Source organism: Vespa velutina, chromosome 9 (assembly GCF_912470025.1).
Source record: "Vespa velutina chromosome 9, iVesVel2.1, whole genome shotgun sequence".
Classification (NCBI taxonomy): domain Eukaryota; kingdom Metazoa; phylum Arthropoda; class Insecta; order Hymenoptera; family Vespidae; genus Vespa; species Vespa velutina.
The window spans coordinates 7,918,362-7,945,222 of NC_062196.1; the positions used below are offsets into that span (position 1 = coordinate 7,918,362).

The following is a 26,861-nucleotide window of genomic DNA, read 5'->3' on the forward strand; positions in this document are numbered from 1 at the left end:
AGTCTTTTATCAAAGGATCGAAATTTTCGATTTAACTCGAGATGAAATTTTTAAGGAATAATAATGTATACGCAATATGCGATCATTGTTAAACATCAACGTGTAAAAGTTCATACTCCGGGGGTGTGGCGATTTCAGAAAATCGAGGTTCCCTCATTCCGTCGTTAGAAATTCGTAGGTAATGGGGAGATTCGTTGGTGCAAACACTCGATGATTGATGTTGCCTCGCTTTGCCTCGCTTTAGTTCGCTTCACTTCGCCATCGGTTCACGCGTCTATTCACGGTATTCATTCGGTTATTGATTTTTCTTACGGCATCGGTCAAATAAAACATCTTCAAACGTGAACCCTTCTAGTGAACCCCCCCTCCCGCCCCCCCAAATCCCCCCCCCAAAAAAATCACCCCCCTCAAAAAAACCCCCGCGTTTAAACAAACCCATCCTTCTTCCTCTTCCTTTTTCTTTCTCTTTTTATTTATTCTTTTTTTCCTTTTTACATTTTTTGCTTTTTTTCTTCTTTTTTTTTTTCTTTTTCACACATATATATATATATATATATATATATATATATATATATATATATATATATATATATATAATTTTTTTGTTTTCTCTCTTTTTTAACAACGAAACCTTCGAACTCGAGTCTAATAATCCGAAACAAATTTTCGCAAATTAGAAAGTTTCGAAACTGGTAATAGCTATCTCGTAGGAAGTTCGTGATGATCAAAGCGTTGACTTCGACGAACGATCGAATATTTGCGGAAATTGCTGCGAAATTTTCTCATAGAAGAGAAAGGACACATAGCACTTTGTTATCTATCGATCGCCCGATATAACAACGTAGTTCGAACGATATGACGTAGCAATCCTGACGTTCCTATCAATTATCTATCTCATACTTACAAGATATATATATATATATATATACTTCTATATATATACACTTATAAGATCTTTATATATATATATATATATATATTTGATCTATATATAAAACTTTTTTCTCTTCATTATATTACATTGAAATTGAACAAGTGGAAAAGTTGTAGAAATCACTGTAAACGTAGACTACGTTTAGCGAACAGATCTTTCGACTTCGTTTCATTCCGTAACGAGATAACAGTTCGTCTGAAACGTCGTTAACGAAGTTTTCACGACCGAGCTATATAGAAAAAGGAAAGAAGAAAGAAGAAAAGAAAAAAGAAAGGGAAAGAATAAGGAAAAAGAAAAAGGAGCAAAAGTAAAAAACGAAGAAGAAGAAGAAGAAGAAGAAGAAGAAGGAGAAGAGGTAGTAGAGTAAAAGTAAAAGAGAAAAAGAAAGAACGGAAGAAAATCGTAATTGGAAGAGAAATTCGAGATCGCCAAGGAGCATTTCATCGATGAGCAATAACCCTCATTCTGGTGTATCTCTCGCGATCGAACTTCTCTCATATTTAATCGAACATAGTGCCGAGCAGCCGAGCTGCCGATAGTTTCTCCAATATCCGTGCTATAAATCATTCTGTATCGGGCAGGACATGTACGTGACATTAAACGATTACTTCGTGTTGATGTGTATATATATATACATATATATATATATATATTTTTGTGTGTGTTTGTATAGATTGGGAAACGGAGAGAGAAAGAAGAAAAAAAAATAAAGAGAAAGAGGATATATATATATATATATATATATATAGGAGAAAGAAAAGGTTAGCCATACAAATTGGGTGTAGGTAATCCTCCCTTAGGCCTTACGATCTTCGAAGTTTTATCGGGTCTTTTCCCCATTTGCCACAACTATTCTCGGCTCATCCATTATTAGCTTAATTGCAGTAAGAGAAGTTTCTTTTTTTTCTCTTATCTGTTTTTTCTTTTTTTTTTTTTTTTTTTTTTTTTTTTTTCCAAGAGTACTTACATCACACGACCCAAGCACGTACGCGAAGGACCGAAAATTTCGACTAGCTAGCAACCCTCCGTTCGAAGTTAGTTCGTCGTTTTACGTGACACAAACTTCCTCTTTCATTCGTTATTCCTTTTCCTTCTTAATAAATAACGGTTCGATGTCGGGATATATTTTAATTTCCTTTTGCTATTTCATTTATCATTGCTTTTTTCGTTGATCATGTGATTTATTGAAAGATTTAAGAATGAAAGATGAATATTGAGGATAGGTGTAAAGGAGAAGAAGAAAAAGAGAGATAGAGAGAGAGAGACAGAGTGAAAGAGAGAGAGGGAGAGAGAGGGAAGGGAGAAAAAGAGAGGAAAATCTTTTAAAAGGTCGATCGAATCATCTACGAGGATGATATTTTTTGCAATCGAGCAACCGAATTCACGTTGCTATTCTCGGTGCGCTAATGAAGGTGCGACTAGAAAAGTGAAGAACGAATCTAAAGAGGAAAGGAAACGGAACTGATGGGAGATGAAAGAGAGAGAGAGAGAAAGAGAGAGGGGATGATGGAAAAGGAGGAGGAGGAGGAGGAGGAGGAGGAGGAGAAAAGGGGTGCCGCGCGACAATCGTGCATTCTACGCGAATGAAAAACGCCCGTCCCCGTCGACGTTGCGCGACTACGCTTAATCGGATTTACTCGCAATCAGTACTTTGTGTATTTTTCAAATCAACTTACACGAATGCGAATCATAACGAGGACCCCGTCGTATAAGCTTGCATTCACCTTTACCTTCTCCCTCCCCTCCTCCCACCTTTCTCCTCCTCCTTCGTTTCCTTTTATTTCCTTTTTTTTTTTTTCTTTTCTCATCGTTTTTCTTTATCGTCGACATCGAAGTGTACAAAAGATAAAAAAAAAAAAAAAAAGAAAAAAAAAGAAAAGATTTACTTAACTATTGAATATTATCATAAACTATATTATTTTATGGAATATAGATGACGAAAGGATTTTCAATTTTTCTTTTACAATTAACTTTTAAATAGCAAACTTTTCGATTATTCCTTTGGATAAGGAATTCTCGAATTCCTTAGATACGTTAAAGAGATTACTACTACTATTACTAGTATTACTACTACTATTACTACTACTACTACTACTACTACTACTACTACTATTACTACTACTACTACTACTACTATTACTAATACATTTCAATGAAAATTCAATTTGAATCGCTAACCACTGCGACGTTCAATTTCCTTTAATCGCATACCATCTTCAACGTTCTCGAATGATCTTTGGTATAGTTCAACAATGAGAGAATATTTCGCGTTATCAGTCTAATGTCAGATCCGTTGGTATCGATAAGATATATACGTATGATCTCTTAAAAGAAGAGGAAGGTAAGATGTTAGGTTGGATGACATTTGGCATTTTCTTTTCTTTTTCTTTTTTTTATTAAATACAGAATAAAAAGGACGGAATTTCTTGCAAATAAATAAAGAAAATTTGTATTTGATTTTGTTCTTCTTCTTTCTTTTTATTTTGTTTTCTTTTTTTTTTTTTTTTTTTTTCCTTAACAAAAATTTTATTTACATTTAACAAAATTATAATACATTTGTTCATTAAGAACGATGACGAATATATTAATGAAATATATATATATATATATATATATATGTATGTATATAACGATACGATAACGAGTTATCCCTTGAGAAATATTATTCGATTCCTTATTGGAACGTCATGGTCAATAAAAGAATCGAGTAAGAAAGTGTATCGTTATTCTGACATATTGCGGTCGTTACACGACGTCGAAATACTTCCTGCGATTTGTCGAGTCTTCTTTCTTCGAAGAAATGATCCTTCATTCTTCATTCCATTCCTTTATTCTGACAAGGTTTCAAGAAGGAAATAAAAAGGAAGTAGGAATGATTGCGAAGAGAAAATCTTACAGGGAGAAGATCATCTCATTTGCTTTTCTTTTTTCTCTTTTCTTTCTTTTTCTTTTTCTTCTTTCTTTTTTTTTCTTTTTTTTCTTTTTTTTTTTTTTTTGCAAATCATACTTACTCGTCGAATCGTTGTAAGAACAATCGATCAATCAAGAGTAATCTCTCTCTCTCTCTCTCTCTCTCTCTCTCTCTCTCTCTCTCACTTTTTATCCATGTAGCTGTTGCATCTAATGAATGAGATTTCAGAAAAGTACATTGGCGTATCCCAACAACCGAACGTTTTCGCAGAATCCTTTTTTGATAAATGTTCTCAGTTGAACCTTTTATTACATGGCTGTCATGCCAAAAAGTAAAGAAAGAGGGAGAAATAACTTTATGAAACCGATAGAAGGAACGATGACGAATGTTTTCTATCCCTTCGTTTCTTTATTTCCTATTCTTTATTTATCTCTTTCGTTTGAAAACAGAAAGCCATTGTAATTCTTTCTCTACTGGGTATATTACACGTATACGAATGCAGGATACGATACGTATAAGGAAAGAAAAGAAAAGAAAGTATCTTTGCGCTTAACGACCGTAGATATGTATGTATGTATGTATGTATGTATGTATGTATGTATGTATATATGTATGTACGTCAGTGGAATGTAAATGACGAGAGAAGGTAGTAGGTTCGATGTTTTGAGAGTTACCCTCGGGAAATTAACGAGAGTCACTGGTCTTCTCTCTCTCTCTCTCTCTCTCTCTCTCTCTCTCTCTCTCTACCTCTCTCTACATCTCTCTCTTTTTCTTTTTTTCTCGTTGTCGCCGATGCCAATTTACACTGTGCTAGGTCAGAGCTCGTGACGAAAGAACGACTTGGAAAAATGAACGATTTCAGTTTCTCTCTCTCTCTCTCTATTTTTTTTTCTCCTTTTTTTTTATTTTATTCTGTATCTGATCGTTATGTAAACAATTCTTTTTTTTTCCTTTTTTTTATTTCTTTTTTTTCCTTTTTTTTTTTTATTCAAAGCAACGAAAGGGTATTGTAAAGATATTGGAAAGAGAGAGAAAAAAAAAAGAAAAAAAGAAAAAGAAGAGAGAGAAATGATCGAGCATTCTAAAGAAAGGATCGAAGTCGTTCGTCGAGTTATAAGGTGGTCAATATTTTTCGATATCAGAATTCGAGCAAAGGATTCTTCTTTTGCTCTTTTGAACGATCGGGTCCAGACATTTTTCACCGATACACCGGCCATAGTGTAACTCTGTATCACGAGTAAAATGTACGCCTGTATGTCTGTGTATGTGTGAGAGAGAGAAAGAGATATGGTGGTCACGTGAGCGCTTACGTCGTTTGAAATTTTCACCCATGCGATTCCCGCAGCTCGTAAATCCCTCGATGGCTTCGGCAAACTCCTTTTTTCTCGTCTTTACATTTTTAGAAAAAGAGAGAGAATGAACGAGATTAAGAGATCGAATGTAGAAAGTTAGAATGAAATTTTTAATCGTTCGATTCGAAATGTTCTCTCTCTCTCTCTCTCTCTCTCTGTTTCTTTTTTCCTTTTTTTTTTTTTTTTTTTTTTTTTTTTTTTTCTCCCACCAATTTTTTTTACACTTGTTTCTCATCCTTTCGGTGTCGAATCTATACATTCTATATCTTCTTACATTCACAGTAACACTTTAGAAGGTGATGGAAGGATAACGAACGTTCTGTCACCAGGACGACGATAAATCGTGACCTGCGTTCGTAAGATCGTAGTTTGATTTGGTGAAGGGTTGCCTTTCGACTCCTCAGACTCCTTTGTAATCTCGTTCGGTTTTCGTACCAATCGAATAAATCATTCCTCAATCAAACGTTTCATTATCGATTAATTCCAACAAATTCGTGATTTACAACGTACTAATTTCTATCGGAGGAGTAATTCGAAGAAGATGATTTAAAAAAAGAAAAAAAAAAATTAACATTCATAATCGATGGGATTGATTGTTAATTGCAATGTAACAAATTTTAACGATTTCCATCGTTCTAATCGTTGATTCAAACGAGTAGCTCGAAGAATGATATCAAAAAAGAAAAAAAAAAAAGAAAAAATATTCGTGATTAATAGGATTAATTAATTGCAAACAAAATTTATTGTATCCGTCATTTCAATTTTCTGATCGAAGATATTCTGATTGTAGATTTTCTGATCGTAAATCATAGAAAAAGAAAAAGGAAAGAAAAATTAGAAAAGGTATATTAAACAGGTATATACCTACTAAGAATAATATTCGTGGTTAATAGCGTTAAAGACTTTTGGTAAATAGACGTTCGTTAAGCCGCGTTGCATCACCCCAGTCAAAGACTTTGCAAATATGTATGTCTTAGGTTTGGTGGTGCTTGGATGATTCTCTCGGTTAGAATATCTGCAAGTTACGTCGTATTTCGCGATCTAGTTACGAAGCTGACCTTAAATTCTCCAAACATCGTTGATCGATCTGCAAGTTTTATTTGACTTCTCTCTCTCTCTCTCTCTCTCTCTCTCTCTCTCTCTTTCTCTTTCTCTCTCTTTCTTTAAAAGACGTTCAATGAAATTATCAAAGGTAATCACTGGAAACATATAGAAATGCTTTGACAATCTTTATTTCTTTTTCTTTTTTCTTTTTTTTTCTTTTTTTTTTTTCTTTTTTTCTTTTTTCTTTTTTTTTTTTTTTTAATGACGGATACATACCAAACTTTCAATTAATCGATAATATAACTGGAAATTGTCGAACTCATAGAAGTTACGGGTTACAGTTTCGGGTTCGAGTTCGTTTAACGAAAGCTCTGACATCGTGTTTAGATCTCGTTGTTCACATAGAAACCCACCGCCAGAGGTGGATTGTTGAATAGCGAAACACATGGTCAGCATAGAAGTGTGTTCTTCAACGTGGATATATATATACGTACATACATATAAATATATGTATGAACACATACACACACACATATATACATAGTTTCAAGAATATAAGCACGCGTTAGGGACTCTTGGTGGACCTTCCTCTACGCGTCGCTTTCATAAGCGAAATTCTCCCTTTCTACGAGAACTTCGTATTTAGTTCCCAAATACTAACGGACATTCGAAATATCAGGATGGCGTAGTCTGCGAGAGAAAGAGAAAGAGAAAGAGAAAGAGAAAGAGAAAGAGATAGATAGGTAGATAGAATGATAGAGATAAAGATATAGATATAGATAGACATCTACATACAGATATAGATAGACATATACATATACACACACACACACACACACACACATATATATATATATATATATATATATAGAGAGAGAGAGAGAGGGAGAGAGAGGAAGAGAGAGAGAGTAAAATTGAGAGAAGGGCGAAAAGGGGGTGGTAGATAGGTGATAGGGGGTAGAGAAATAGAGAGGGAAGGGGTGAGACGTAGAAGGTATAAGGGCGTTCGTATAAAGGAAAGCAACGAAAATCAATAGTCTCGTCTGAAAGGCGTAGCTTAGCTCGCGCCGCGCGTAAATTCGATCAATTTAAAAGCCCCGCGCCGCCTTGAAGTACTCTGAAGCATCTTCACGCTTTTCCTCGGGTTTAGATATATTTCGAATGATATGTACATACATATGTATGAGCTTTACGCGAAGAATTTCTTTATTATTATTTTTTTTCTTTTTCTTTTTTTTTTTTTTTGTTGCTTTCCTTCCTTCCTTCCTTTCTTCTCTTTAATTTTCATCGATCTATCGATGATTTATTTTTAGGATCATTCTCGTAAGCGAAAACATCGACTTTAATAAATTAATGAGTTTCCTGGAGCATCCTAAAGGATTAGCTCGTTATGTGGCTGTAGGGGTTCAAGAGAGTAGATAGATTAAACCTATACTATAAATTTCGATAAACCGACGGCAGTTTGGTTACTTCGTGGAAGGCTTTCGATAATCGATTGTTTCAAATACACGCACGGATCATCCCCACGTTCTCGAAAAGCGACACGAATTGGTAAAATCCTAAGGAGTAGGATGAGAAGGGGAAGAAAAAGAAGAAGAAGAAGAAGGAGGAGGAAGGAGGAAGTGAAAAAAGGAAAGAGGAGGAGAAAATAAAAGAGAGATTGCAAAGTATGTGAACATTATTCATTTGTCATTCTATCGATAACACGTCTGAAGAGGGAAAGAATGAGAGAGAGAGAGAGAGAGAGAGAGAGAGAGAGAGAGGAAGAGATAGAAAAAAAAGATGAAATAGGCTCGAACGAATCGATCGAGAAAATTACTTACTTACGATGTCACATCTCGTGGGATTTTAAACAAGTAAAGCTCCGTTTCTTTACTCTGAGCCTCCTCGATTACCAAAACTTTCGTTTCTTCCATTTTCTTATGCCAGACGGCGTCTTTGGTTTCTCGAGGGATCTATCTGCTCGTTGGACTACCCATCTCACCTCTTCTCACCGAAAGAGGTGCCTTCTTCTTCCTTGCCCTTTTTTCTCCCTTCCATTCTCTATTTCTCTTTCTTTCTTTCTTTCTTTCTTTCTTTCTTTCTTATCCTCTAAGGCCGAAAAGCGTCCTTAATTGCGTTTTCCGTACCACACTTTCTTCCGTCTCCTACTTCTTCCTCTACTTTTTCTTTTTATTTCTCTTAGTCTATTTCCAACCCCTTGGAAAAGCGTTTCTATCTATCTTTCCCTCTCTCTCTCTCTCTCTCTCTCTCTCTCTCTCTCTCTCTCTATCTCTATCTCTGTCTGTCTTATGTTTTCTTTCTCTCTTTCTCTTACTATTATTCTACCTCTTCGCCTTTCCATTCACCTTTCCCATCCTTCCGGAAAACTAGGAACGCGTTTCGCGTAATTCCACCGAGCTTATTGTTCTTGGACAACGCGAATTCTGCACCCGAGCGCTCTTCACCGTTTAAACCGTGATCGTCTTGACGCGAAGGCTTTGCTCCTCTTTCTCTTTTGTCTTCCTCTCTTACATACACACACACACTCACACACACACACACTCACACTCACACACACACACACACACACATATATATATATATATGTACACACACACATATATATTTCTCTTTCTCTCTGTCTCTCTCATTTTCTCTAGTTTCATTTTGTAGTACATCTCTACTGTATCTTATCGTATCTCTTCATGTACGTTCTATCTTTCCATTTATCGTCCATCTTTTCTCTTCCTTCGTTTCTTTGTAATTCAACGTTGAACTCATCTTACCCTTTCTCTATATAGAAACTTTAAGATAGCGAGATATATATATATATATATATATATATATATATATAGTAGTAGAGTTTTAATATATATATTAAAAGAGAGAGAGAGAAGAGAGAAAGAAAGAAGTAGATAATGCCGAGTTTCTATTGACGATAAATCGCGATCCTCTCTGACAACGATAAACGTAGATTAGTTTCGCCTTCGTCGAGATCATCTCTTCTGTTCGGTAAAGAGAAAAGATGTTGGATTCGCTAAGCGTGAAATGCTGAAAGAGGTAATGAGCTTTGCCAGAATCGAAGCTTTCTTTCCGCTCGGTTAACAAGAGAACGAACTCTCAAATTCGCATTTTACCCTGGGACCTCTATAAAATCCTTTCTTTTCCATTCGACATTCTTCTTTCGTCCTCTTTTTTTTTTTTTTTTTTTTTTTTTTTTTTCTTTTGCTTTTTCTTCTTTCCTCTCCGTTTTTTTTTTTTTTCGATTCCACCATTCATGACAATCTACAGTTAAGTTTTATAGCGACAATGTTGAAAAGAATGATAGAGAGAAAAAGACAGGAAAAGAGGGGGGGGAGAGAGAGAGAGAGATTCGAAGAGTAGATTCAAGTGGGGATCTTTAGTCAAATCGACGAAGAAAATGGAAAAGGAAAGAACGAGCGAGCGAGCGATCGGAATGCATTCCTTTTATTACCGCTTTCCTCCATTACGTTCGTAAATCTTTACCGTGGTGTCTAAAAGGGAAAAAGAAATTTGAGCTGTTATCGACCTTATAAAAGATTTCTCATAAAACCAATACGTCTGTTGAAACGAATCGAACATTAAGAATATTTATTGGTGAATATTTAATATTTATTTCATATTAGAACAGTTCGATAATTTTTTTTTCTCCCTTTTTTTTTCCCTGTGTTTTTTTTTCTTTGTTTTGTTTTTTATTTTTTTATTTTCTTTTTTTTTTTTTTTTTGTTTTTTGTTATTTTCTCTTTCCCTATATACAAGTACGCATTGTCCACGCGTAATTTCTTCGTGATATTAAAATAATTGTTCGACAAGATGAATACATTTTTTATATACTTACGTACGATCTTTTGAAGGTATTTCTTTCTCTTTCTCTCTCTCTCTCTCTCTCTCTCTCTCTCTTATTTTTTTTTTTCTTTCCATCCCACGAACTTTATCTACAGAAGTGAGGGAAGACAGCGGGTAGTTCGTGTAATTTAAAGAATATACATTCCCAGTTCCCAGTTTCCCTTTTAGGAAACAAAAGAGAAATAAAGAGAGCGAGAGCGAGAGCGAGAGAGAGAGAGAAAGAGGGAGAAAGAGGGAGGGAGATACTTGCTTACTTGTTTCCCGAGAGTTTTAATATAAGAACCGGTTGCGACAGCTGCTACGAGAAAGAAACGAATTTTCCACCTTCTCCTCCTTCTCTTCCTCTTCCTTCTCTTCCTCTTCTCTTTCTCCAGCCTGTTGCGTCGTCCTTCCCATTCTCGTTGGTGCGTTAAAAGAAAAGAGAAGAGGAACTTCAGGAGGGTTAAGATCGATAACGCGTGTCGACAAGACGATAGAGATTTCAGAATATGCCATCCATTGCCTCTTGGAATTTTCTCAGCGATGCTCGGCGACACTTCTTTCGAGATCCCTTCTTTCTTTCTTTCTTTCTTTCTTTCTTTCTTTCTTTTTCTTTCTTTCTTTTTCTTTTTCTTTTTTTTTCTCTTTTCTTCTTATTCTTCCCCCTCGCCCCCCTCCCCCTCCCCCCCAATCCGATGTTATTTCCCTCTGAGGTATTAATTTTGCTTCGGGGGTTCTATTGAAAATTCCACGAGTTCTTTATCGATCCAAAGAAAATTCGAAATACTTCGCAAATGTCACTTCGCCGAATTCAAATGAAATTAAGCGACCGAGGGAGAGAGATCGTTGAAATGAAATTTGTAAAATTTTTGCCGAAATATTTCTCTTTCTATTTCCTTTTTCTGTTTATTTTCTTCTTCTTCTTCTTCTTCTTCTTTTTCTTTTTTATTTCTTTTTTCCTTTTTTCGTTTTCTTTTGCACGATCTCTCTTAAAAACTTCGTTCAATTTTTCTTCCTCCTTCTTTTTTTTTTCTTTTTTTTTTCTTTTTTTTTTTCGAAAAAGAGGACGACTCTCGTCTTTTGCTTTAGATATCCTAGTATAAGTTGGTGGACGATCTTTGGTCTATGGTTTATCTTCCAACTTAAAACTTACAAACGTGCTCAAACCACTAGAGCAAGTGGGTTAGGACGATCTCTTGAAGAAAACTATCGTTTACGTACAGTAGAATCAAGAAAGTTAGACACTGTTAGATTCAAAAGGGGAGAATCGATATCAAGAGGGACGAAAATTCTGTTCGATTTCTAAGATAGATTGGAATTTGTTGGATAATAGAATCGTGGTGAAAAAAAAAGAAAGAAAAGAAAAAAAATTAAAAAAAAAAAAAAAAAAAAAAAAAAAAAAAAAAGAAAAGAAAAGAAAAGAAAAGAAAAAGAGAAAAAGAAAGATTATTTTTTCTTCGACCTACATTTTACATAGAAAATTTCTCTTCTTTTTTTCTTTCTTTCTGTATCTCTCATCTTTTGCATACCTTTACAGATATTTTCTCTTTCTTATTTTCCTCACGTATTTCTTTTTTTTAAAGTTTCAACGAAATTAGAGTTTGATCTTCCTTTCACAGTGATTATTTTTACACGTTTACCCTACTATTCAGTTTATGTAAACTCACGTTTAGAAATTTTATTTTATATCTTCAAAAATGTAGGTACATGCATAATAGGTACATACATGGATACGTGAGCTCTGAAGTTTCATCGCTAAAAATGCCGGGAATACGAAATAAAAGCAACCACCGGAGAAAGAAGAGTAGCAACTTTATTTCGGACGTTCTCTCTCGTAATCCCTTCTGAGGTGAACACGAGTTCACGATGCCTTTATATCTCAACGAAATTCGAAAAGAACGTAGAAAGAAAAGAAATAAAAATGTAGGACCAGAGAAGAAAGTAAGATCGTCGAAACGTTTATTCTATGGCTTGTTTCTCCTTTTCCCATTCCATTCCGAGTTCTTACGAATAAAATTGAAATTCTATAGAAAATTTTATATCCATAGTATTTGGTTACACGTGTTTTTCTCTTTCGATTTCATATCCAACAGCTTTTAAACATTACTCATTCGATCGTTATTTATATTTTCTTCCTTTCAAATATCATGTCGATTATCAAAACGAACCATTAAATCATATATAAATGTTTATTCGAATAAATGGCATTTATATATTTATGTATAAATTTAAAAAAAGAAAAAAAAATATTGTTAAATGTATTTTGAGTATTTCGAAAAAAAAAATATCATTAACGATAATAACTTGTATATACATATATATAGAGAAGTGGCAAAGATGAGGGAAATGGATCGCAGTTAATAAAATATTTGATCCATTAAAAAAAGAAAAAAAAAAAAAAAAGAAAAAAAACACTATCTTTTATATCTTTCACGAGGTATCGTGATAGTTCGATTGGAATATTATACCATATCGTATAGATACACGTACGTATTAGGATTCTATGTATGACGACTGCACCTTCGGGATTTAAAAATATTCGTAGTCTCTGCACGCGAGAGCATTCTGATTAGCATTCGTGAGGGCCGAGGAAAAGTATGGTGGAAAGAGGGGTGGAAAGGAGTTAGGTGGAGTTAGGGGTGGACCGAGATGGAAGCATCGAATTTACATGGAAATTTATGTAGCGAAACTGGGATGCGCTATAACTTGGTGACATAAATTTTAGTGATCGCTAAAATCGCTCGAAACATTTGGATTTTAATATAACAAAGTATTTTCATTCCTTTATATAAATGACCAAATCGCTTTCATTTTGAAAAGTGACAAAGTTTATCGCCATAGTTGAGATTAAATTTATCTCACAGATTTTTTTTTCTTCTCCTTTTATTTAAAAAATTTTCCAATAAATTATATTCCGTAAACTGGGAATACTTATATCGTGTGTATATATATTTATATATATATATATATATATATATATATATATATATATATATATATATATATAGAATGGAATTGGAGCGTGTAAATGCGCCTCACGCGTGTTATGTTTCTGTATGTTTGTATGTGCAATCAAACACGTAGATTTTAACATTGCCGGGAGAAATTTGATTCAAAAAAATATTCACAGGTTATTTCGTTTTCCCGTTGAATGTTTCAACGATGAAAGTCTAGTTGTTGTTGTTGTTGTTGTTGTTATATGTTGCTGCTGCTGCTGCTGCTGCTGCTGTTGCTGCTGTTGCTGCTGCTGCTATTGCTCATGTTGTTGCTGCTGCAGTTACTGTTGCTTTGCTGGAAAACACAATTGCTTTCTACCGCATCGAAATGTTTGGTTGCGTTAGCTAGACGTTTCGTTACAACCGAATGGCTTTATTTGTGCAGAAAGATAAAGGAAGGATATGCAATGTAGATTTTTCGATTTAGTTTTTGAAAAGTTCGATCGTTCAAAATATGATCGTATATATTGGATTGGTAACTAAGTGATTGCAGATTTTGTCATTTCCTTCTTATTTGAAATCCGGCAATCACTTAGTTGCCAACCCAATAATATAAAATAATTTTTTTATCGTATACATGGGAATATACAATATTTTATTTTTTATTAATAGGCATCTAAGTAAGTACTTATTTGCCTAATATTCTTTCTTATAAAAAAAAAAAAAAACGAAATATCCCTTAGAGAATTATATGTAATATCTTCTGAAAGTTTACCACCTTAAAGTAAAAAGAAGAGAGAAAAAGGAGAAAAAAATGAAAAATGAAGGAAAAAAAAAAAAAAAAGAAAAAACGTACGAGAGAACGAGCATGTTCAAACGTATAAAAATTCTCGAGGGTAAACATTTATTTTAGCTAAGGATGAAAGTTTGGAAAGAGATCGCTAGAGATCGTCGTAAGATTATACCTACGTCTTTCGTTCGTTCGCATACAACAGAGAGAGACTCGTACCTATACTCGCATAAATTTCTACTACTACGTACGTGTTAGTAGAATTATTCGATAAATTTGCATCTAAGCCACTGGGGTTACATCGTAAATGTATTAAGCTGTCATATAAAATAACTTCAAGGATTTCGGCCATGGGGTATCGTAATCTCCGATATTACCTATACATACATACATACATATATATATATATATATATATATATATATATATATCTACGTATACGAGGTGTCATCGATGAGAAAAGTTTTCTCTTGGATTTCCTGTTAGGAAAAAACCCAATGGATTTACCTTTGAAGCACATTATTTATTGACGATTTTCAGAACGAAAATGAAATAACGGAGAAAAATCGAAGAAAAACCATATACCATATATCTCATTTCAAATTAATAATAGTATTTGACATTTCTTTTCTTTTAAACCGTGAAATTCAATTTTACTAAGGTCCACGAGCGATACGGGAAAAGTAAACGCGGAAAAAATTTTACAGTCGAGGGATCTTCTTTTCCCTCAAGTGGAAATTAGGAAAGCCGTGAATAAGCCTCTATGAATAACTCAAAAGGCAATGTGTACTATTGCCCCTATGTACGAAAATAAAAAAAAAAAAAAAAAAAAGAAAGGAATCGTTTACGAATCTCTTTGCGTATTTATATATATCGTAAAGTAATTATATATAGAAAGTAATGGAATTTGTTGATGGATTTGTATATAATAAAAATAAATAAGCGTATCGTTACGTTGAACAAATTTCTCGATTATATTCTTCTCGAACGAATCGAACTAGTTTTATCCTTCTTCTTCTTATCTTTTTTTTTTTTTCTTTCTTTCGCTTTCTTTTTTTTCCCTTTCTTCTTTATTTTTTATCGTTATAGAAATTCGAGTGATTTCCTTTTCAAGAGAAGAATAACGCTCTGTATCAATTTGATCCTTTCTTTCTATCGTTTTTCGGTATTGCTTTCCTCGAAAAATACTATACTTTTCAATTTGGTAGAAAGTTATATTATATTTACGCACGAATGCACTTTCAATCGCATCAAGAGTTGTTACTTCGAAATTGCTTCGTATTGCTTCGTAAAGATATGTGTGTCTGTATGTGTATGTATATATGTATGTATGTATGTATGTATGTATGTATGTATGTATGTATGTATGTATGTATGTATGTATAAATGTATGTATGTATGTATGTATGTATGCAGAAGTGTGCTATTCCGTTATCAGAGTATTACCTATATTCGATTCGTATTATCGATGATGTTGCGTTAATCAATAGTGATGCAGGTTCTCAAACATAACACGCACAAATAGGGGATCATCTATTCATCGACACCATTGTAATTAATGCCTACGGTAGTAAGCGATCCTATAATTATGTGGCATCCCTCAAGGGCTCATATGGGACATTTCATAAACCGATTTATATTTAGTCATCTTCTGATATAAACGATGTACATTTTCGAGAATAGATGACTTTATGTGTATGTGTGTCTATATATATATATATATATATATAGAAGTTTGATTAGATATACTCTTTTAGTACGTACAATCAATTTATGTTGCGGTAGCAAAGGGTAAAAGGGAGAGAGTTATTTTTGAGAAAAATTGCGAACCAGAAAAGATAGTAGCATCGCTGTAATTTGTTAGGCTTTACTCCTATCACAAGATAAAAAGTGTCCTCTCTACTATGCCATCTTTCTTGTTTTCTCTCTCTCTCTTTCTCTCGTATTTTTGTAGTTTCTCTCCATTCGATTATACGGAATGGATAATTTAGATAATGACTCTCGTTCGAATCGATCATTGTTTGTACAGTTAAACTAATGGGTTTCACAGTAAAACAAATTCATAATTAGTAATTAATAATAACACTTGTTGACGTTGTACGTGTAATTATTAATGCATTAATTTTATTATTAAAAAAAAAAAAAAAACGAACAAAAAAAAAACAAAAAAAAATATTATCTAATAAAATACGAACGAATGAATCTTTTCCAATAGCCAGAACAGCTGATTTTAATTATCATCAACGGGAATAGGAGGAAATGCGACGCTTTCGGAACGCGTTATTTTATTGACGATAAATCAACGATATTCATTGGCAGAGAAAATTAATTGGATTTCAATGATGTAATTTATGATATTTTACGTTGGAAACGAAATCCATGTACCACGTATGTAATGTGCTTCGACTGTTTAAATTGCTCTGGATTTACCTCTATCCTGCGTATATAATATGGTATTCCCATCGCTCGACTTCACTGTAAATCATCCAAGTCGAAATTTATAATCATTTTTAACGATGCACCTTTTTCTTTTTTTTTTTTTTTTTTTCAATGCGTTCGATCATTAAAAGAATATCTCAAATTTCGTTTCGAAAGAAGGAAGGAAAAAGAGAAAGGAGAAGAAAAAAAGAAAAACAGAAAAAACAAAATCAATGAAAAAAGAAAGAAAAAAATCTTCATAAAAAGTGTATTAAAAACGTATAAAATAATAAATGACCGAAAGATAAAACTATTAATTCGATAATAACGAACTATAACGAATAATACTTATAGATCTTTCTAAAGTCGCGATACTTGATTCAATAATTATTTTTCAATCGCGCTGTTCTTCGCCTTGTAATATACAATGAGAGGGGAAATTTAAAAAAAAAAAAAAAAAAAAAAAAAAAAAAAAAAAAGGAAAGAAAAAGGAAAGAAAGAAGAAAAAAGGAAAATAAGAAGAAATAAAAATGGAACAAGTGGAAAATAAATAAAAAATATTTAAGATTAACAGATAAGAACTTAAAAGTCGAGTGATAGAAAGCAACAAAAGATCGAGCACGAAGTCGAAAAGTAGAATGGTAATCAAGAAAACGAGAAAGAGTTTAAAGTACCTACTCTCTCTTTCTTTTTCGCATACCCTCCGGCCCGTTTTCATCGTAACCGTTCTTTTTCTATTCTTTCCCCTTTTCTTTCTTTCTATCTTTTCTTCTTCCTTCTTGTTTTTGTTTTCTCTTGTTTCTCTCTCTCTCTCTCTCTCTCTCTCTCTCTCTCTCTTTCTCTCTATTCTTTCTCTTCTCTTCTAAATCTTCTATCTCCTATCCTCTTTGCCACTTTGTTTTTTATCGAAGGAGAAATTGGCACCGTACGAACGGGACCAACGACCGAAAGGACACTCGAGCTGTTCGTTCATCCGTTCTCATTGCCACAGGCTCGAGTCGAACTTTGTTTGAGTTTAATTGAGCTTGAAAGTTTCCGACTTGTTGTCTAGAAGCGTCCTTCCACCCTCTTCTCGTATCCCCCACCCTCCATCCCCATCGCCTTTCTTCCTTTCTTTTCTTTTTACTTTCTTTCTTTCTTTCTTTCTTTTTCTCTCTCTCTCTCCCTCTCTCTCTCTCTCTCTCTCTCTCTCTCTCTCTTACTCATTTTCGATTCGTTCGAAGCTTCACGATAAGCGTCGCGGTTCCGAAGTTTCTCTCTCTCTCTTTTTTTTTTTCTTTCTTCTCTCTTTTTTTTTTTTCTTCCTTCAACAAAAGGACGAAAATAAACGGCATTCTATGTCCTGTCCTTTTCTCTTTATTTCCTTTACGATATTTTTCTTTCTCACCTGGGACATGAATTATCTGTTGTCTATAGATATATCTGTGCATATGTCCTATGTGTGTTATTATATTATTGAAAAAAAAAAAAAAAAAAAAAAAAAAAAAAAAAAATATCTGCAGAATCAGAAAATATAAAAAGGAAATCAAAGATATTTCCATACATATATATTTATACGTTTTCGTCTGTCGATAAGCAATCCTTCTTATCAAAGATCATTCGACGTAACGTTTGTGAAGCTATTCAAAGATATGAAAAATCTTTTATATGAAAAATCATTTTTATATTGTTCGACGTCGAACGTTAAAGTGTTTCGATGATGGAAAAAATTTTTATATGGTACTTCAATGGTATATCGGGGTCGAAAAATTTTTATAACGAAAGCATAAAGATTTTTTTTTTATTTTTATGTATATTTTTTTTTTTTTTTTTTTTTTTTTTTTTTTTAACAAAAGTATATTTGATTACTTTTGGGAAATTATTCTTAAGCGAGTCTCACTCGAAGTTTTCATCAATGAAAAGTGAAAATTTCTTTCATCGAAATATAGATATTCTTTCATCCAAATTAAGAAGCTTTGGGTAGGATTTTAATCTATAAATAAAGCTTCTTCCGAAAAGTAGCCGCTCTTTGAGAAGTTCTCGAAAGGAAATAAATTCGTTTTTCTTCTCTCTCTCGCTCTCTCCCCTTCTCAAAATAATTACACAGAAAGAAGCTTGAAACGTTTCTTTCTTCCTTTTTTTTCTCTTTTTTCTTTTTTGTTTTTTTTTTTTTCCATTCAATTAAGAAGCAATTAACGTCAAGCGGCAATCGTTTTCAATCGACCAAACGTTCTCGCGATTCAACGTATCGAGATATTAATTAAAACTAAAGTTGTAATGAAATGAAATAAAAGAAAAATCATATAAAATAAAATAGAAAAATAAAAATTAAAAAAAAAAAAAAATTAAAAAAAAAGAAGAAAGAAAAAAAAAAAGAAATAAAAGAAATCGGGTATAAAGACGAATATAACGTGAAAATACTTGAATAATTCGAGTCGCCGTAGTATCGTCATGGATTTCGAATAAATTTAAGCGTGTCACGTTCCGTTAGGATAAATTAATCCGCGATCAATTAAAGCCTCAGAGGAGAAAAAACGAAGAGAGGATAGGGAGAAGAGCGAGGGAGAGAGAATGAGAGGGTGAGAAGGAGATAAATGGAACACGAACGAGATAGAAAGAGCGTTTAGTATCGAATCGGCAATTCCGATATCAAATCGAGCGTGAACAACTCTCCAAAAATAAAACGATTTTCGGAACGTGCAGAGACTCTCTTTCTCTCTCTCTCTCTTTTTCTGCCGATTTGTTACTACTACTTTTGAAAAATTTGACCGATCGCACGTTCCATTTAATTATTCGTACAGTTCACTTATTTCATTATGATCACCATTAAAGTGAATTAATATCGACGATTAACAAACAAGTATACACAGCTTGTGTATTTTATTATAGATCGCTTGGATACAAGACTATACTTAATTTATATTTTGATGACAAATTTTAATAGCCATCGTTAAACACGGTGATCTCTCTTCTTAAGGTTAGTTCGCTTACTTTCAAAATTAATAGCAGTTTGATATATGCATCTAAGTAGATACATGTACGTACGTATGTACATATATGTATCTATATCGTACTCGTTAGTGGTTTGGAAGATGGACGGATCAACGCAAGTTTAACGTAGATGAGGTCTTACAGCTTCTAACGTGTATATATATATATATATGTATATATGTATGTATGTGTACATATATACATGTATATATGTAGATACTTATGTACCAACACGTATCCTTCTCATATAAAATAGCCCAAAGCATTTGAATTACGTGTCACGTAAGCGGTACCCTTAACTTACGGACATCGGACATCGGACCACCCTCGTTATCGCTTGAGACATAACGGAATTACCATCGATTCTCTGTAGTTGCTTTTAATTAATGCAATTAATGAGGTCACTAACAGTCGAACGTGCCGTGTTTAACTCTTGGGAAGAGGCACGTCGTCTTAGGATTTCTCTGTGGATATTTCATCGTGTTTCCATGTGCATTTGACCTATCGTGAGTAATATCTATGGATACATTCGTACGTATATATATATATATATATATATATATATATATATATACACACGCACGTCTACTGCTTTGATTGTTCAACGCTAGATTGCGGATTTCATATTTATGACACGTCGCTCAGGTACCTCGCTCGAGCTTGTAAATAATGCAATCGACTATTCCAATCTCGCACGATCCACTTCGCCGTAGGCGAAACGTCGTTGTACCGTTCTCTGTTAAAAATCGAGATTTCGAAGCGATGGAAGCAAGGGAAGGGACTAGGGAAGGGGGAAAGCGAAAAAAAGATGTAACGAAAAGAGAGAAAAAAAAGAAAAGAAAAGAAAAAAAGAAAAAATCGAAAGTGAAAGGAAATTTCATACGTGTCTTATTTGTTCTACGAAATTTAACGTGAAACGTTTCATTTTTCGATTACGGATGCGAGCGCGCTCGCGTGTATGTGTGTGTGTACGCGATATTATTTCTACAAGTTATTTAATAATTGTTGGAAGGACGTCGACGATAAAAAAAAAAAAGAAAAAGAAAAAAAAAAGAGAAAGGAAACGAACGAACAAAAAACTATGATTAACTTCGTTCTTACGAGTTTTATTTATGAGTAAAAAAAAGAAGAAAAAAAAGAAAAAGGAAACAAGTAGCTTGTTTTTTATTTGATTTTATATCACTTTTTTTCTCTTCTTTTTTTTTTCTTCTTCTTCTTCTCTTCTTCCTTCGTTTCTATCCTCTTTCCGTTACTCCTCTCTCTCTCTCTCTCTCTCTCTTTCTCTCTCGATATATATTTCCTCTTCGTCTATTTTTTGTTTGCGCGGATTTAAATTACGCGCCAGAGTGGTTTCCGTTTTCTTTGAGTATACGTCGAGCAATGGCATTGCTCTTGGAAGATGAGATAAGCTCCCGAAACCGTTAAAAGTTTGGACGCACATTCCATTTCCACTTTCTTCCCTTTTCTATCTCTTTTTCTATCTATTCTTTTGCCTTCTTCTTCTATACCGGTGCCCTTTTCTATTTTTCTTTTCGTTTCTTTTCCCTTTTCTTTTCCTTTCTTTTCCTTTCTTTCTTTCTTTCTTTCTTTCTTTCTTTCTTTCTTTCTTTTTTCCTCTCTTCGTTTCATCGAATGACACGACCCGATTCTACGGTAACAATAGACAGCTTCTAAAGAAAAGTTTCGGTCAGGAAAATGAGATTTCTTTTTTAAAGAAACAGACATTACGAATGCATATTGAATTTTATACGGAATAAGCCGTACGGGGAGGAGGATATCCACTCTCCCATCGGGGAAAATTCTTTTCGATTAAACAAGAACGTTATATTTATTGCCTGCAAATGGCAGAATGTTACCGACGAATAAAAAGAATAAATAATTAAAATAAATAATTAAAAATATCTATATATCCAGATCGTTATAAAAGAAGTTATATGTACGCTCTGTGTTTTTGTGAATTTTCATTGGACGATATAAATTAACATCAAAATGTTCTTTTAATATTTCAAATTCTTTTATGTTGAAAGGAACGAAAAGTATAATCAATGCAGATATATATATATATATATATTTTCTTTTTTGTTGGATGTAAACTTATTTACACACATGTCGTACTATTATTTTGCATTTGACATAAACTGGATATGGATCGATTGGATCGTGAATTATGCGACGTTGAGAAATTGTTTGCAGTCGAATCGAGGAGACGTTCTATCCGAACATGTATTTACGGATAACGCGTCAACTGCAAAACGTCGAGGCTAAATTCGTTGCAACGTACATACATATATACTTTAGTATGTGATTCTATATATGTCTCTTTCTCTCTCTCTCTATCTCTCTATCTATCTATCTATTTATCTATCTCCTTTTCTTCTGAATGCACGTGCGATTAGGAGACACTGTTTCCGAGTATACGGATCGATGTAACATGTATCGAAGCAGCCTCGTTGAGTGATTAGTCAGAGTGCAATGAACATACATAGATACGCATTGATGAAAGATTAAATCCGCGAGGCTGCTAATCGTGCTCTTTCACCTAAATGACGATGCTTTTGACGTCAAACTAATGGTACCTTTGTTAACAATAGATCGCTGTCATCGTACTGCCACATATTTGACGAATCGATTAATTAACGATTAAACGAGCACCAACGTATTTTCAATATTAATTAATTCAATCTTATTATTTTCATTATTCTTCTTCTATTTTTTATCCTTCTTTTTTTCTCCTTGTATTTATTTAATAATTCATCTGATAAAATATTCGCAGAGCTACTTTTCTTTCTTTTCTTTTTCTATTCTTTCTTTTTTTTTTTTTTTTTTCATGATATTTTTAAGCAAATAAAATTACGATCGATCACGTGCAAATAGCATTGTTGCAATGAGTCAAGCCGTAGAAAGGATTAAAGATGATTATCCTACGAAATGCTGAACGTTATCGTGCACTGCCCCAGGTGGTGTAGGCACTTTGTCTCCGCTGGTATCTTCGGCACGTGACGTACAATGTATGCCATTAATAATATTACGTGGACAGTTAACATAGCATATTTGTACATATCTAAATTATACGTATATGCATTATTAATACTTTCTATAATATCGTTTTCAAATTAATTTAGAAAATCAAAATATTTTTATTGAAACGTATATACGAACAAATTGATTTTTATTATTACTTCGATACAATTTTGTATTTATATTATTTCCATTGGTTTTATACAATGAATTATGATTTTTCAGTGGCTCGGTTTGGGCATCATGGCGATAGGCGTATGGGCATGGACGGAAAAGGACACATTTAATAATTTGTCCCGCCTCACGAACGTTGCACTCGATCCAGCATTTATACTCATTCTAGTCGGCAAGTATTCTATATATATACATATATATAATATATATATATATAATATATATATATATATATAATATTACTCTTTAACTTTTTATATTCTGTTCTCTCTTTGAATTTCATATAGATGTAACGAGAGGATTTAAAATATTCTACAATCTTCCTCTCGCTATTTCGAATAATCCAAACGCGTATGCAACGCACTTCAACTTTGAGTTTTAATCCTTTGCTCGCCGAGTGGCCAGTGGAATCACCTCGAGTTCGTTTTGAAAATTTTAATGCTCTACTTTGCCTCTACTGATTCGATTGGCTATTAACAAAAGGAAAAAAAAGAAGGAAAAAATTAAAAAAAAAAAAAAGAAAAAAGAAAAAAGAAAATAGAATTAGAAAAAAAGAACGGAAAGTAGAAGAATGTGCAATTTTTCATTTAATTCGAACAAAGTTTCGCGGATTATTACCTACTTCTTTTTTTTTTTTTTTTTTTTTCTCGATCAATTATATCTCTTTATTTCCCTTTATGTACCTATCTAATTAGATAATTATTGAAGGCAAATTTTAACGCGAGTAGGTAAAAAGAAAGAGAGAGAGAGAGAGAGAGGCAAAGAAGTTAATATCTTTTTATTGTAAAAAAAAAAAAAAAAAAAAAGAAAAAAAAAGATATCGAAAAGCCACATTGAGGATAGAGATAATGAAGTAGTTTCGAAAGCAACGTTAGGATTTCGACGTCCATTGAAACGCATCTCACCGATTATTGTAGAAACGATATTAGGAACGAGTCAGCACTATAACTAGTTCACGATCAGTCATAGTAATCCGAATTTACGAAGGAACTTACTTCTGAATCATGCGCTTTAACGTAGCCAGAGTTCAAATGAGAGAATTGCTTTGCAGCCCCGCTTTCGATGGATTTACTCCTAGTACATAGACACATACTAATACCCTTTCTCCCCTCCCCTCCTCTATTTCTCTCTCCCTCTTTCTCTCCCTCTTTCTCTCTCTCTCTCTCTCTCTCTCTCTCTTTACTCTCCCCCGTGCGTTTGTTGATTCATTGAATCAATCATTATACCGATCACACCGATTTCCGTATAACTAGCATGATTACAATCGTAACGAGTAAACTATAAATATTATTAATTGACTTCGATAGATCGATATTTATGAACGATCGGTCAAATATATCTATATGTATAATTATTATTGGAACAAATTAATTAACTTGTTCGCGTCCCACATCACATTTTCCCACCCTATCTCATCCCTCTATTTCATCCTTGACAATAGATTCTGTATTATTTTTTCCTATGGAAAATTCATCGAACAATTAAAACTATTTTCTACGATATTAAATGTTGCAAAATATATTGAACATTAGAGAACGTAATAATCGTCAATATATATATATATATATTATTTTTTTTATTAAATAATGGACAAGTGTTGTTACCGATGAAAATAATTGTAGAATCATTATATTGGTTTTAGAATGAAATGAGTTCAACAATACATAGATTGATAATTACGTAGATACGCATGAAAATTATCTCTTTGAATGATAAACGTTCGAAGGAAAAACAAAAAATAGAAAATTTGGAATAAATATCATTTTAAATTTATTTGAAATACGTTCAAAAAGGATTGAACGTGAAGTATGTACTATATTTCTCTCTCTCTCTCTCTCTCTCTCTCTCTCTCTCTCTCTCTTTCTCTTTCTCTCTCTCTCTCTCTCTCTCTTTTTCATTCTCTGGTAAATAAATGATTCACTTATTATTTATGCTCTCTCACGTGATTACAAGAGATAATTCACGGATTACTGATATTCTCGAAAGAGACTGGCTAATTAGAGACGACTCAAATCCGCTTAATAATCGGAACGTATTTAATCCCACATTAGGCACATTCCATTACTGTACGTATCAAACCTAGAGAATTTTCTCGTACATATATATATATATATATATATCTATATACACATCCTATGTACAATGTTTAATATTATATTACTCGACAAGTATGTAATTATGTATCTTTTTACAAACGTATAAACAATATTGGATTAATACTTGGTGAATAGCGTTAATCTTCTTAATTCTCTTAAATTTAAATAAATAACAGTTAAACGTGACAATTCGTTCGATATACACGACACGTGATTTTCCATGAAAGACGATAGATATGAGAAATTCGTCGAAATTTGAGATATTTGAGAAATTCGTCGTTCGGATAGAACTTTTCGAAAAGTTGAACGATTATACGCGCATCGTTTCGTTAGAATCTATTACCTTTTGTAATGATACATAGTAGATATCAACTAACTACTAATTCCAATCTTTTGTTCGTTGATTTCGTTCTCGTTAATTTTATCAACGACATTCCAATGTGACGCGACGCGACGAGACACGGCCATTGGTAAGATCACGTCCGAAATTCCACAAAGCATGCTGTAAGTCGGATTACTGGCGATGTACTCGAGGATTCCCGAATGGTTGGGACCTTGGAAAGCCACTCGTGAGCGCGGTCACTCGCGGTTTAGTCGAATGTAATGGTGGGAATTCAGGAATCCTCTGTGACCAATCCAAACATCTCGAGCTTGGACCACATCTCTCTCTCTCTCTCTCTCTCTCTCTCTCTCTCTCTCTCTCTCTATGTGTTTCATCCGTTCGCGCTTTCCTACTCTAAAGGTAGCACAAACTAAATCGAGTTTGCACGTGATCTGGACTGGTATACCATCGGAAAGGAGCATTGGAACAACAAGAAAATGGAACGTGCCGACTTACAACGATTTATCTCTTTCTCTTTTTTGATTCTTTCTTTCTTTCTTTTTTTTTTTTTTTTTTTTTTTTATATATATATATATATATTAGTATAATTCGAAATTCGAGACTCGTGAAGAGATTCAATTCGTCAGTAGACACAGACACTACTGCTGGTACAAGCCAATGTTTTATTTTTGTTCTATTTTTTTTCCCCTTTTTTATTTGTTTTTTCTTTCGTTTGTTCGTTCGGCCGTTCTTTCTTCTTCTTTTTTCTTTTTTTTTTTGTTTTCTTTTTTTTTCTTTTTTTTTTTTTTTTGTTTTTCATGTTTTGTTTTCGTCGATAAAACATATACGATAGAACGATTATTTATTTATCGATTCTTCCTTCCAATCGTTTTCCATCCAATTAACATTTCAACCTTCCCATATTCTTTTTTTTCAATTCCTGTCCATCTATCTATCTATCTATCTATCTATCCTCGACTAACCTCTCATTCATACTATGTATATTGCTCTCTATCGTTCAGTCGATGTTTGATTTGCACTCATACGAACGTGTTCGAATCAAGATCAAACGGTACGTTTCCGAACGTTATTTTTTCTCTTTCTCGTTAATATTTATAACGAAAACTCAAGCGACATCGAAACATATTCTCTTTAAATAATCCAACCACTCGTGCGTTTACCCGTACTATCGTCGATTTGACAAAAATAGAGAGAGAAAGAGAGATAGAAAAAGTTAGATATTTGTTTGTGTTATTTTCCTTTTTTTTTCTTTCTTCCTTTTTGTTTTTTTGAATTTAAAAAAAAATACACGCTTTATCACGAAATTTTCAATAAATTTGCCAATTCGTCGCTACGTAACGATGATTAAAATTCATATTTATAAAAAGAGAGAGAGAGAAAGAGAGAGAGAGAGAGGGAGAGAGAGAGAGAGAGGGAGTAAAAAAGAAAAAGGAAAAAAGGGAAAAAGAAAAAAGAAAATAAACTTACTGAACGTTAGTTTTACAAACGACAAAGTAAAGGTATTTGCGGTGACGGTAGAAAAGCAGAATACGCGTTGATGGAGGAACGCTGTTCGCACGTTATGCATGGCATGAGTTTATGTTCTCTCGGTGTTTGTCGCACCAATAATGTTCTCGTTTCACTTGGAAAGACGCATACATATCGCACTCGGTACATGGAGGCAACACGTCGTATGTACCACCATATATACTACCTAACACGTTGATATATAAGGAAAAGGAGATAAAATAACACGCTTGCGTTTCTCATCGAAATACATTTCATCTTTTCTTTCATATTTTTCATCAGACATTCAAGCGTAAACACACTCAAACATCCACACAAACGTATACATATACACGTATACACAAATTTGAGCATTTCAATACAGATTTGTGAAATTACTTCAAAATTATTTGGAATGTTTCTTCTAATTTTTTTTTCCCTCTTTTTCAAACAATTTTATCTTTCACAAATTTACTTGCATATATATATATATATATGTGTGTGTGTATTTTTTATTTTTATTACCAGAGTAGTAATAAAAGTCAGTTATTCATATCCGCAA

At 33.4% G+C, this 26,861-nt stretch overlaps 1 protein-coding gene across 6 annotated transcripts in view; it reads left to right on the forward strand.

Moving 5' to 3' along the window:
- Nucleotides 1–26,861, forward strand: part of LOC124951804 (tetraspanin-5) — an 83,387-nt gene that overhangs the window by 44,153 nt on the left and 12,373 nt on the right. For all 6 annotated transcript variants that reach the window (XM_047500711.1, XM_047500712.1, XM_047500710.1 and 3 more), the window contains one exon: nt 22,427–22,547. In XM_047500711.1, coding sequence (XP_047356667.1) covers nt 22,427–22,547 — 121 coding nt within the window. The remainder of the gene's footprint in view (nt 1–22,426; nt 22,548–26,861) is intronic.